Source organism: Ictidomys tridecemlineatus, chromosome 2 (assembly GCF_052094955.1).
Source record: "Ictidomys tridecemlineatus isolate mIctTri1 chromosome 2, mIctTri1.hap1, whole genome shotgun sequence".
In the NCBI taxonomy this organism is placed as follows: domain Eukaryota; kingdom Metazoa; phylum Chordata; class Mammalia; order Rodentia; family Sciuridae; genus Ictidomys; species Ictidomys tridecemlineatus.
Window position 1 is genome coordinate 150925451 of NC_135478.1, and position 14042 is coordinate 150939492.

Consider the following 14042-nt stretch of genomic DNA (forward strand, 5'->3'; position numbering starts at 1 on the left):
AACAAGGAAATGGCAGCAGATACAAGCTCAATTCTTCTTAAACACATTCTTTTTTTCTTTTTGTTATATATGACAGCAGAATGTATTATAATTCATATTACATATATAGAGCATAATTTTTTCATATCTCTGGTTATAAACAAAGTAGAGTCACACCATTTGTGTCTTCATACATGTAATTAGGGTAATGATGTCCATCTCATTCCACCATCATCTTTTCTACCCCCATGCCCCCTCCCTCCTCCTCTCTCCCCTTTTCCCCTTTGCCCTATCTAGAGTTCATCTATTCCTCTCATGACCCCCAACCATATTATGAATCAGCATCCTTAAATCAAAGAAAACATTCAGCATTTGGTTTTGGGGAATTGGCTAACTTCACTTAGCATGATATTCTCCAACTCCATCCATTTACCTGAAAATGCCATGATTTTATTCTCTTTTAATGCCGAGTAATATTCCATTGTGTATATATACCACCATTTCTTTATCCATTCATCTACTGGAGGGCATCTAGGTTGGTTCCACAATTTAGCTATTATGAATTGTGCTGCTATAAACACTGATGTGGCTGTGTCTCTATAGTATGCTGTTTTTAAGTCCTTCAGGTATAAACCAAGGGGCGGAATAGCTGCATCAAACAGTGGTTCCATTCCAAGTTTTCCAAGGAATCTCCATACTTCTTTCCATATTGGCTGTATTAATTTGCAATTCCACCAGCAATTATGAGTGTGCCCTTATCCCCACATCTCTCATTTCTATCACATGGTGATAGAAAGGGGTTTTATTTCATTTTATTGTTGTTTGTATTCTTTTTAAAAAATGTTTATTTTTTAGTTGTACACAATATCTTTATTTTTATGTGGTGATGAGGATCGAACCCAGGGCCTCGCATGTGCTAGGCGAGTGCTCTACCACTGAGCCACAACCCCAAGCCTTGTTTGTATTCTTAACAGCTGCCATTCTAACTGGAGTGAGTTGAAATCTTAGAATAGTTTTGATTTGCATTTCTTTAATTGCTAGAGATGTTGAACATTTTTTCATATATTTGCTGATTGGTTGTATATCATCTTCTGAGAAGTGTCTGTTCAGTCCCTTGGGCCATTTATTGATTGCATTGTTTTTTGGTGTTAAGATTTTTGAGTTCTTTATATATCCTAGAGATTAATGCTCTGATGTGCATGTGGCAAAAATTTGTTCCCAAATTGTAGGCACTCTATTCACCCAATTGTTTCTTTTGCTGAGAAGAAGCTTTTTAGTTTGAATCTATACCATTTGTTGATTTTTTTATATTAATTCTTGTGTTACAGGAGTCTTATGAAGGAAGTTGGCGCCTAATCTGACATGAGATTTGGGCGTACTTTTTTCTTCTATTAGGTCCAGGGTCTCTGGTTTAATTCCTAGATCCTTGATCCACTTTGAGTTAAGTTTTGTGCATGGTGATAGAAAGGGGCTTTATTTCATTTTGTTGCATATGGATTTCCAGTTTTCGCAGCACCATTTGTTGAAGAGGCTATCTTTTCTCCAATGTGCATTTTTGGCACCTTTGTCTAATATGAGGTAACTGTATTGTGTGGGTTTGTCTCTGTGTCCTCTATTCTGTAGCATTGGTCAACAAGTCTATTTTGGTGCCAATACCATGCTATTTTTGCTATTTTTGTTACTAGCTATTTTTTGCGCTCTGTAGTATACTTTAAGGTCTGGTATAGTGATGCCACCTGCTTAGTCTTCTTGCTAAGGATTGCTTTAGCTATTCTAAGTCTCATTTTTCCAGATAAATTTCATGACTACTTTTTCTATTTCTATGAGGAATGTCATTGGGATTTTGATTGGAACTGCATTTTGACAATATTAATTCTGCCTATCCAAGAACAAGGAAGATCTTTCTATCTTCCAAGGTTTTCTTTAACTTCTGTCTTTAGCATTCTGTAGTTTTCATTGTAGAGGTCTTTGACCTCTTTTGTTAGGCTGATTCCCAAGTGGGTTTTTTTGTTGTTGTTGCTGTTTTGTTTTGTTTTGTTGAGGCTATTGTAAATAGCCTTTTAGAGGATTTGTCATTGATTATACAGAAATGCCTTTGATTTATGGATGTCGATTTTGTATCCTGCTATTTTGCTGAATGAATTTTAAAATTGGATGGGCTAAACAGGATGAACAGAAAAGAGATGACAGAAGATAGAATCAATGAACTTCAGAAGAGACCAATAGAGACGACTATGTAAAAGTAATACACTATAAAAGAGGGAAGTAGTACACTTTTTAACTAATAAAGAGGGGAAAAAATTTTTAACCAAAAATTCTATATTCAGCAAAACTATCCATCAGAAATTAAGGTGAAATCAAGATGAGGGAAAATCAAAAGAATTTGTTACAGGATAACATAATCTCAAATAATGGCTAAAGGAAGTATTTCAAACAAAAAGAAAATGATTCTGAAAAAAACAGAAGTCCTGGGACATTGAAAAGGAAGAAAGAACATAAATATGATTAAATACCAAAAGCTTATCTTTCTCATCATGAGTTTTCTAAAAATTATAACACCATATGATACTCAAGACAATGATCCTTTAAAGTGGGGAGGGTAACAGAACCTAATTGGATATAAGGTTTCTATACATGATTCAAAGTGATAAAATGGTGATACTACTATATGTGATAAGCCACACAAGTGTTTTGTAATACCCAGACCAATCATTAAGAAAATCAAGGAGGCAATACACTCAAACACACCATCAACTTTTCCATCTGCTCCCCAAACCCCAATGAACACCACTCTGGCTGAACTAAGTTCATTCTGATCTCCAGGCTCCTACTAAGCTACAATCACCCACTGTCTTCCTGAAACTACTATCATGATTATCTACCAGAACTTCATCAGCTACAATGAGATCTTCTCCTACATTTACAGGTTCCAGAGATCATTGACAGGCTGGTTCCTGAAGGTAGAATGGAAGATGATCAGTATCATAGGGAGTTAACATTGATGACTTGCTCACTGGTGGAAATGCCTCCATTGAAGACCCCAAGGATAAAGGCACCAAAAGCACAGTAATCACTGGTGTTGATATTGTCACGAACCATCACTTGCAGGAACCAGCTTCAAAGAAACTACAAGAAGTACATTAAAGATTACATGAAACTGACCAAAGGCAAACTTGAATAATATAGGCTAGAAAGAGTAAAATCCTTTCATGATAGGGGCACATCTTTGTTAATTTCAAAAACTACCAGTTCTTTAATGATGAAAATAGTAATCTGGGTGGCCTGGCTACTCTGCTGGACTATAATGAGTGGCCCCATATGATTTTCTTTAAGAATGGCTTAGAAATGAAAAACTGTTAGCAAATTTGGCAATTACTTTCAGTTTATCAATGTCATAAGTGCTTACTATTTGTCATCCACACAACAGATCTTAATACAAATGGGACTGATGGCATCTTGAGTCTGTCATTTATTTTGACTATGATTTATCTGGAGTAGAGACCATGTTTTAAGAAAAAAAAATGTCATGTAGGTTGTCTACACATTAAGTGCTTTTAAACTAACAAAATCTATAAAGATATCAAGGTAGACTTTAAAAGTTTCCATGTTATTCACACAAAGGCAAGAAAAAAGAAATGAGTAAGAAACAGAGGAAACAAGCAACACCAATAATAAAATAGTGGACTTAGCCCTAACTTATCAATAATCACCTTAAATATAATGATCTAGGTGCCCCAATTAAAAGACAGAGATTAGTAAATTAAAAACATGATACAAGAATTAACTTTTAATCCAAAAACATAGACACCTTTAGAGTAAAAAGACAGTGATATATATCATGTGAACATTAATTTCAAAAACATAAGATGAAATCAAGCATGTTTTCCCCTGTATTCAGGTCACAGAAGGACCCAAGTACTGCCTCAGAGCTGCCTTTTTAAAGTGGGCACAAGTCTAGGGATTCATGTTATCCATCCTACACCCAGGGGAACTGAGGCTCAAGAGGCAAGGACATTCACCCAGGGTCAACAAAGAGAAGTCTACACAAGATGGCCAAATAGAAGTAACCAGCACTTACCCCCTCCAGAAAGAAGAAAAACAACAAATGAATAGCATCATTTCAGAGTGAGTGACTCAGAGAGAGCACAAGAGATCAGCAAAGGAAAAAGAAGAATCCTGTACACACAGATTTCTGGGCTGGCAACACGAAGAGAGAAGAGTATAACAGAAATTGCAACCCTGGCTCCCCAAGTAAGGAGGAACACACACAATTGCATGGAAAAGGGTAAACAGAAGAGTCTCAGCATAACCAATGGTCACAGATACTGGAAATCCTAGCTACAGGAGCAATGTATTAGGAATTGGAATAACAAGAAAATCTTGAAGCAGGGTTCCAAAGAATAAACTGTACAATGGGGAGAGAAATAAGAAATAGATATGAATGTAATTGTGACTAAAATTTTAACATTCATTCTGACATCATCAAGGCATACATTAATACAACTACTAATTAGATGCCTATTGTGCTTGAGGTATTGAGGATATAGTAGCCAACAAGACAGACAAGCTGCCCTGAAGAAACTTATACCATAGAGATAGTATAACCATGGTAAAACACAAATAAACCCCTGAACTCCACCTGTTTTTAGTTGATTCTAAAAATCACTAATCTTGGAGATTATGCAGCTAAACAATATATTAGTATCCCAGCAGCTTTACCTTAGATGATACCTCTGACTAAAGCCACCTAATACATTAGAACTATTCTGTAAAAGGTGCATTTCATCATCTTGTCCAGCAAAAGTTGCCTTTCTGTCATTATACCCTTTCTTTGAAGGAGAGTTGCCTCTGCCTTTTTTTTTTTAATTGTGGGGGTGGGATCCAATACTAGGGATTGAACACAGGAGCACTGTACCGATGAGCTGTACCTCCATCCCTTTTTATTTTTGAGACAGTGTCTCACCAAGTTGCCCACCCTGGCCTCAAACATGCAATCCTCCTGCTTCAGTCTCCCAAGTAGTTAGAATTTTAGGGAGATGTGCCAGAAGATGAAAAGATCTCCCATGCTCTTGGATAGGCAGAATTAATATTGTCAAAATAGCTATACTACCAAAACTATTATACAGATTTAATACAATCTCTATTAAAATCTCAATGATATTCTTTACAGAAATAGAAAAAAGCAATCATGAAATTCATTTGGAAAAAATAAAAGAGACCCAGAATAGCCAAAGTAATCCTTAGCAAGAAGACTTAAACAGGAAATATCACAATACCAGACCTTAAACTATAGAGCAATATCATCAAAAATGGCATGATATTAGCACCAAAACAGAAATGTAGACCAGTGGTACAAAATATAAAACATAGAGACAAACCCACATAAATGCAGTTATCTCATACTACACAAAGGTGCCAAAACATACAATGGAGAAAAGACAGCCTAATTCAACAAATGCTGCTGGTAAAACTGGAATTCCATATGTAACAAAATGAAATTAAACCTCTCTCATCCTGCACAAAAATCAACTCAAAGTGGATCAAAGACTTAGGCACTAGAACAGAGACCCTGCACCTAATAGAAAAAAAAAAGTAGAGTGACCATACACATTTAGAGGAGGAGAAAGACTATGCTGTAGCCCCCATCTACAAATGCATGGCTCTCCCAGCCTGCTTCCATCTTGGGGCACCAGAGAAACCTCCAGAGACCCTCCCCACAACGTGTTAGCCTCCACCTTGGGGACAACTGGCAGTGCCTGGAAGCAGCAGCCTGCCACAGCACTGCATCTCTGAACAGGCTGCTCAATGTCACCACACAGTCTTCCCTCTCAGCCCTCTGAAAACAATCACCTCCAACTTGAGACACCTCCACCACCATCTTGGGTTACCTCCACTGTCATACCACCATCTTTAGTTGAGGCAGCCTCCATCTTAGGACACTGGCGAGGACCTGGAAGTCTTAACATCAAGGTACCTACAGGTTTAACGCTGCCACTGCCACCAACTAGGAACATGCCCACTTCCATCTAGAGACAACAGCCAGGACCTGGAAGACTATCACCAAGGTCCTTGTGGGCTTGGTTACACCAGAGGTATACCTGCTAGCCTACTTTTCTCTTGATTCCTCTTTCACTCTTCCTGTAATCTAATATCTCTATATTCTCACCTCCTACCTCATAAATCCCACATCCTCTACTCACCCCTCAGGCTCTCTCTTTGTCCATCATTAGAAACTGTAGACCCATATGAAAACCTACTATATATATTGTAGATATTAATCAAACACATCATTTCTTTTTACTATGACAAAGCTGTAACTGTCTAAATAGGAGCTATATGGTTTAAGGCTGCACATTATTTGCATTGGGTGCTATAAATATCGGTCTCCCCCTTAAAGGTGAGGTATTAGTAATCCGCAGGGATACTACAAGATTACAGTGTAAAAATTGTAATACCTCAAATCTGCACTGCTAGAGAGGAAAACACATGAACAGTATGAAAAAAACAAGGGAAGAAAGTGCCCCAAACCAACCAAGATGCTACAATAATAGAATCCACTGACAGCATAGATGAAATGTCAGAAAAGGAGTTCAGAATGTACATAATTAAAATAACCTACAAAGCAAACAATGATATAAGAGAACAAATACAAGTAACAACTGATCACACCAACAAAGAGATAAAAGAGCAAATACAGGCAGCAAAAGATTACTTACATAAAGAGACAGATTCTGAAAAAAAATCCTTTAAGTGAAGGAAACAATAAACCAATTTAAAAATTCAATAGAAAGCATCACCAACAGATTAGATCACTTGGAAGACAGAACCTCAGACAATGAAGACAAAATATACAATACTGAAAATAAAGTTGACCACACAGTGAAGATAGTAAGAAACCATGAACAGAACATTCAAGAATTATGGGATAACATGAGAAGACCAAATCTAAGAATTATCCGGATAGCGAAAGGCACAGGGATACAAGCCAAAAAAATGCACAATCTCTTCAATGAAATACCATCAGAAAACTTTCCAAACATGAATAATAAATTGGAAAATCAAATACAAGAGGCTTACAGGACACCAAATGTACAAAATTACAAAAGATCCACCCCAAGGCACATTATAATGAAAATGACTAGCATACAGAATAAGGCAGAATGCTAAAAGCCATAAGAGAAAAGTTTCAGATTACATATGGGGGAAACCAATTCAGATATCAGCAGATTTTTCAACCCAGACCCTCAAAGATAGAAGATCCTGAACAACATATACCAAGTTCTGAAAAAAAAAAAAAGGATGCCAACCAAGAATCTTATATCCAGCAAAATTAAGCTTCAGATTTGATGATGAAATAAAAATCTTTCATAATAAATAAAAGTTTAAAGAATTTATGAGAAAACTACAGAATAGCCTCCACAAAATACTCCATGAGGAGGAAATTAAAAATAACAATGAAAATCCGCAAAGGGAGGAACTACACTAAAGGAAAAGCCAAACAAAAAAGAAAGCAAGTCAAGTTAAAATCCAAAAATAAACCATAATGATCAGGACTACAAACCATATTTCAATAATAATAATATGTTTGAGTAAAAACTTTATAGGCATATGTAGTTATTTGGGTTTTACTTCTAGATCTAATATACATTTGGAGTTATATTTGTACAAGTTGCAAGAAATGAATTAAAGTTTCTTCTGTGCATGTGTTCCAATACCACTTTTGCTGAAGATTCCTTTCACTCACCCTTCCATTCACTTGTATATCTATCTAATTTCACACCAACATTACACTAATCTTACTATAATTTTACTAAGTCTTGAAGTTGGATAATATAAATTCTCCAATTTTGTGCTTTTTCAAAATTCTTTTGGTTATCCCAGATTGTCTGCATTTGTACACATTATGAAATCAACTTCTGCCTCTCCCTCCAAAAATAAAGAACCAGCATTCTGATGAAATTACATTAAATCTATAGATCAATATCAATATTATCTTTCATTCCATGAGTATACAGCATATCTCTTTGATTTATCTACATCTTTTCAGCAATACTTTGCAGTTTTTCAGTTTACAGTTCTTGTCTACCTTTTGTCAAAAATTCTGTATTTTTGATACTTTCTTGATTTTTTATTTCAACTTCCTATTATTTGCTGCTAGTGTATATAAACCCAATTACACTGAAATTAAAACTGCTACCTTGCTAAACTCAGGTGTTCTAGTAGCTTTTATGTACATTCCTGAAATTTTTCCACATAATAATGTCGTCTACAAATGTTAGCTTTCTTTATTTTCAAGCTGTATAACTTTTACTTCTTTTTATTGCTTTATTGTATTGCTAGAACAGGGATCAGAAAACTATGGCCTCAGCTCCTATCAATTTCACTACCTGTTTTTGTATAGCCTATAATCCAAGAATGGGTCTCACATATTTAAGTATTTAAAAGAACATCAAAGGAACACTATTTTATGATATGAAAATTACAAAAAATCCAAATTTCAATCTTCTACAAACAATTTTTGGAATAGAGTCACACTCATTTGTTGATATACTAGGTATAGCTGCTTTTGTGCTACAAAAAAAAAATCAGTGCTTACAACACCAAACATATGGTTCACAAAGCCTAAAACATTTACAAGCTGGACCTTTACAGAAAATGTTTGCTGATTGCTGGGCTAGAACCTCCAGTACAATGCTGATTATAAGAAATGCCCTTATTACTATTTAATCCCTCATAATTCTTAAAACCATGGATAAGAAATAGTTGATTTAAAATGGAAGCAGGAACATTTACCCAAGGCTCAGTTAGCATTTATTTTTCATATATGCATAAACTTCTTCCAGATTAATATAGGACAAAATCATTTTCACTGTTAATCTTGACTTTAACAAAACTAAGAAAGCAATATAATACCTATCTTACAAGCTACTTGTAAAAAGTATACAGTAGGTAATAGGAAGTGTATCAACAGTTTATGATAAATCTAAAAACTAAAATTCTACCATTGTTCTTTATCCAGAACAATATGTTAGGAAGAACTGCTATAATCGTCACTTTAAAAAGGAAATATATATAAAAATGATTGATCTATTTAAAAAATAACATACCCACAATAAAAGGCAACCATAAGCATATAAGTCTGAACTTGGAGAAGGAGGTTTCCCCATTTTCAATTCAGGTGATATCAAATTCAAGCCACCAACCATCATGTTCACTGAGGTTCGCTGACTCTACAAAAACAGAATTTTAAATATTTTAGGGTCAACAAATTTGATGAGGTTTTGTATAAAATACTCGGCATCTGATTAATAAAATCCACTTGAAATATTTCATTTTCTTGCTCTCAAATATATTATCTAAATTTTGCTATTACAAATTGCTTTTAAAATTAGTTTCATAAAATTAACAGTGAGTCTTTGATTACATTCAGGTTATAGACTTGGATAGATCAAAAGTAGATCATTTATTTTAGTAAGTTTCACAAGGAAATGCACCAGTGTTACTTTCTAATTCTGAAAACTCTAAGCTTTATAAAAACTGAAAATTTCTTTTCTTATTAATTATTTTCTATATATACCATTTCTAACATACAAAAGGATAATCAATGGCAATAGTATGACTCTTAAATTCAGTCAGACCTGGGTTATAATCCCTACTCTTCCACTCATTTGCAGTGAAGCCTTGGCTTTAACTTTTTTGGGCCAAAAATTAATTAATTTATAAAACAGAAATAGTATCTACCTTACAGTTTTTATAACCATAAAAGTAATTAGCATTATGCCCAGCACATATTACTTAGTATTAATTATATCTTCTCCACCTACTATCTTTATCCTTGCTTCTCAAAATGTGGTCCAAAAAACAGCAACTGAGGTACCAACTGGGAACTTATTATAAATGTAAGAATCTCCATCTCACAAATGCCAAATAATAATGTGCACTTAAACAATATTCCCAGGTAATTTATATGCACTGTAAAAACTCAGATATCAAAGATGTTGAACTACACACTACTTTTAAAATTGCTCTTACTAGTTAATATACTTCAATCTAAAGATAGTATGAAAATATAGCAAAAAGTGAGTTTAATCAGTACTTCAGATTAAATAATTTTAACTAGTAAAACAATGTTTTGGGAAATAATAACAGGTAACAAACAAGGAAAAAGAGGAAGAGTAATTCTTAAGAGTAGTCATATCTACAGTTGTATAAATGATATGTTCAAAAGACAAACTGGGCAGGATCTCTAGAGGTTGATAACCTTAGTGGCACATGTCTGTAATCCCAGCAACTCATGAGGACGAGGCAGAAGGATCACAACTTCAAGGCTATCCTCAGCAAGTTAGCCAGGCCATAAGTAACTTAGTGAGGCCCTGTGTCAAAATGAAAAATAAAAAGGGCTGGGGAGAGGCTCAGTGGTTAAGCATCCTGGGTTCCATCCCTGATACAAAAAAAAAATGCTGAGAACCTTTTAAAACTCATCACTTAGTCATTTTTCTCAGGATTTCATCTCAATTTTCAGATAAATTAATATGCTAAAATAAATATTTTACCAAATCAATCTGTATAAATCCTGTTTCATTACAGTTTTAGATTTTCACTTTCTAAACTTTTTAGGGTACCATATGAAAGCCACTGAGACTATATATACACTGATGGCATTACCCTATGACTTGCAGATGACCAAAGTATAAGACATTATAATAGTGAAAGGGAATTAATCAGATAATAACAAAAGCTGGCAAGGACATGGAGAAACTAGAATCCTTATACATTGCTTATGAGGACGTAAAATGATAGTTACTCTTAAAAACAATTTGATTCCTCAAATAGTGAAAGAGTTACCATATGATCTAGTAATTTTCCTACCGAAAGAAATAACATATCTACACAAAAACATGTACATTAATGTTCATAGCAACATTATTCATAATAACAAGTGAAAACTAAAATATCAATTTATGAATAAACAAAATATGATATATATACACACAATGAAATATTATATTTGGTCATAAAAAGAAATGGCATCCTGATGTATTCTGTAACACAGATGAACCTCGAAACTGCTATACAGTAATATAAGCCAATCACAACAACTATATATTCTATGATTTCATTTATTCAGATGTCTAGAATAGGAAAACCACAGAATAAAGGACATATTAGTTTTTTCAAAACCCTGAATAGAGGAAGAAATGAAGAGTGACTGCTTATCAGTATGGGACTTTTGGGAGTGATACAAATTATTCTGGAAGTAGACACTGGTGATCAATACACAACTCTAGAATGTACTAGAAACTACTACTAATTTGAACACTTTATAACAGGTGAATGATCTCAATAAAGCTGGTATATTTAAAATAGGAATTTCTGATTCAGTCATTTCACATATCAAAACAAGTGCTGTACAAAATAAATGATTTTTATTTGTCAATTTAGATAAAGAGTCTTGTTCCCTCAAGACTATGTTGAGACTGCCAATTCTATAAAGTTTTTTTCACAACATGCTCTTAATTGTCTGATCTTTGCTATCTCTTGCTATCTCTGTGTACACTAAGATGATAAGGCTCCAAATTAAGAGCCATTGTAGTTGAGTCAGAATTTAAATAAGAAGGGCTGGGGATGTGGCTCAAGCAGTAACGTGCTCGCCTGGCATGTGTGTGGCCCGGGTTCGATCCTCAGCACCACATACCAACAAAGATGTTGTGTCCGCTGAGAACTAAAAAAAAAATAAATATTAAAAATTCTCTCTCTCTCTCTCTCTCTCTCTCTCTCTCCCCCTCTCTCACTCTCTCTTTAAAAAAAAAGAATTTAAATAAGAAAGTCCAAAGTTCCCAGGTTTCTAAAGTGCACATTATTAATCAAAAATTTAAAAGTATGTATTTTTAAATTTAATTTATGGGGAACAGGGGACACCAGCAAAGAGGGGTTCTTGTAAATTTCCTAGTGGTTGAATATTTCCAGATAAGGGTAAAATAGTTAATGTTGTCAATACTATTGAATGTAATCTCAGGTTGCTCCTAATATTTATGGTAAAAATATACAATGCAAAAACTTGCAAACTCTTATTCTAGCACCTGATTGACAACAAGTAATTGCTTATACTACATCACACACCTTAACTGAAAGCACAGGTCTTACAATAAATTACTATATAATGCGTAAGTACTGACTTACTGCCTAGTAATATTAAATAAGAGTCTAGAACTTATTTATAAAACTATGATATTTTACCACAGATTTAGTGAAGTCAAAATCTCCAACAATTCCTTTTTCACGATTTAAAGCAAATACGTTGTTCTGATGAAGTGATCCATGAATTATGTCAGCCTTGTGCAATGTGTGCAGGCCCTGGGCAACACCTTTCATGACCTTTAAAGCTTCCTATAGGTAACAAGAGGTTAGAAAATAAGCAAATCATTTTAACATGTGAATCTTTTCCCTGTTAAGACTCTGTTTCAGGATGAGTAAAATTTCCTCCAAATAAACCTTTAGTAAGAATACAACATAACACAATAGTGAAACATGAATACCCATGTTTACAGTATCACAACTCACAATAACCAAATTATGAAATCATCCTAGGTGTCCATCAATGGATGAACAAGTTAGAAAATGTGGTATATATACACAATAAAGTTTTATTCAGTCAACAAGAATGAAGTTATGTCATCTGTAGGAAAATGGATGGAACTTCAGAGCAGTATTTAGCAAAATAAAGTCAGAAAGTCAGGGGCCATATATTTTCTCTCATATATTAAAGCTAGAGAGAAAAAGTGGAAAAAAGGTAGAGAGATCTCATGAAAACACAAGGGAGATTAGTAGAGTAAAGTAGTGGATCAGGGGTAGGTAGGAGAGAGGAGAGAAGGGGAAGGGAAGGGAATGGAGAATGATACTGACCAAAACATATTGTTCTATTCCATGCACATATGAATAGGTAACAACAAATCCTACTACTGCATGTAATTACAATGCACCAATTTTCAAAAAGGCAATAAAGAGAATAAATCATAAATAAAGAATTAAAGGCCAGATAAAGCCCTGATTATGTAACTTGTATATCTGGTGACTGTGTATGACTGCAAGAGTATACAAATATATACACATTCTGCAGTGTCTAAGAAAACTTAGATGACAATGACTTACTGCCTAGTAATATTAAATAAAAGTCTAGAACTTTTATTTAATATTACTAAATAAAACAACTAGAAGAGACTGAAAATAATGTTCTGGGTAGTCCAAATTATAAATTTACAATGATAAAAATTAAAGCTGACACTTAAGTGCTTATAATACTAAATTCTATACTAGGCAATTTACATATAACATAGCTTAACAATTTATAAGTTTGGGATTAATAACCAAGAACGCATATATTTCAAGTCTCAACTGTATCTCTGCCTGAGGGACACTGTGCAAGTCAAAGACTCACTTTTCTCATTTGTATAATAGAATTTTGTCACATCACAGAGTGGATGAGACAATTAAATAACACAAGTCAAAATTTTACACAATATCACATGTAGGATGACCTAAATAAATATTAGATATTAAATATTAGGTGTTATTTTCTCATTAATATATCCATGGAAATTGTTTTGACTTACTTCTGAAGTTAAAGGCATACTAGCTTGAATAGCACTCAGGTTTGCCCTAGGATAGTATGGGACCATCAGATAAGCCATAGGATCAGACTAAGAAGCAAAACAGAGAAGGTGACTCCAGTTAAATATTGTTCAACATATTTTTATTACACACTGATTCTATAAGATAACTTTAGCTTATGTTAGAAGGAATGAATTACTGCTCTAAAACATGGAAACCAAAACTTAATATAAATATTAAGTCTATAAGAGATAACCATAAGAACTTTACCTTACACAAAAACAGGAATATCAATGGCAGTAACCCGGAATCTTCTTTAACTTCTCTCCAAGCTCTGTGATAGGTAGCTGCCCTCTGAATCACCCTTGCTTCTGTGTCAACATCCACAGAATAACCCTTGTATCAAGACAGAGACACTGGTAATGCCAACATTTAAAATCCCATTCTAATTACAG

General features: G+C 34.3%; 1 protein-coding gene and 1 pseudogene across 1 annotated transcript in view; one reads left to right on the forward strand and one right to left on the reverse strand.

The window, feature by feature from the left end:
- Positions 1-14042, reverse strand: part of Stk31 (serine/threonine kinase 31) — an 81994-nt gene that overhangs the window by 11438 nt on the left and 56514 nt on the right. The window contains exons 19-22 of the mRNA XM_005319117.3: positions 13858-13983; positions 13590-13676; positions 12217-12366; positions 9087-9209 (exon numbers count right to left, since the gene is read on the reverse strand). Coding sequence (XP_005319174.2) covers positions 9087-9209; positions 12217-12366; positions 13590-13676; positions 13858-13983 — 486 coding nt within the window. The remainder of the gene's footprint in view (positions 1-9086; positions 9210-12216; positions 12367-13589; positions 13677-13857; positions 13984-14042) is intronic.
- LOC110597551 (translationally-controlled tumor protein-like) lies at positions 2850-3339 on the forward strand (annotated as a pseudogene).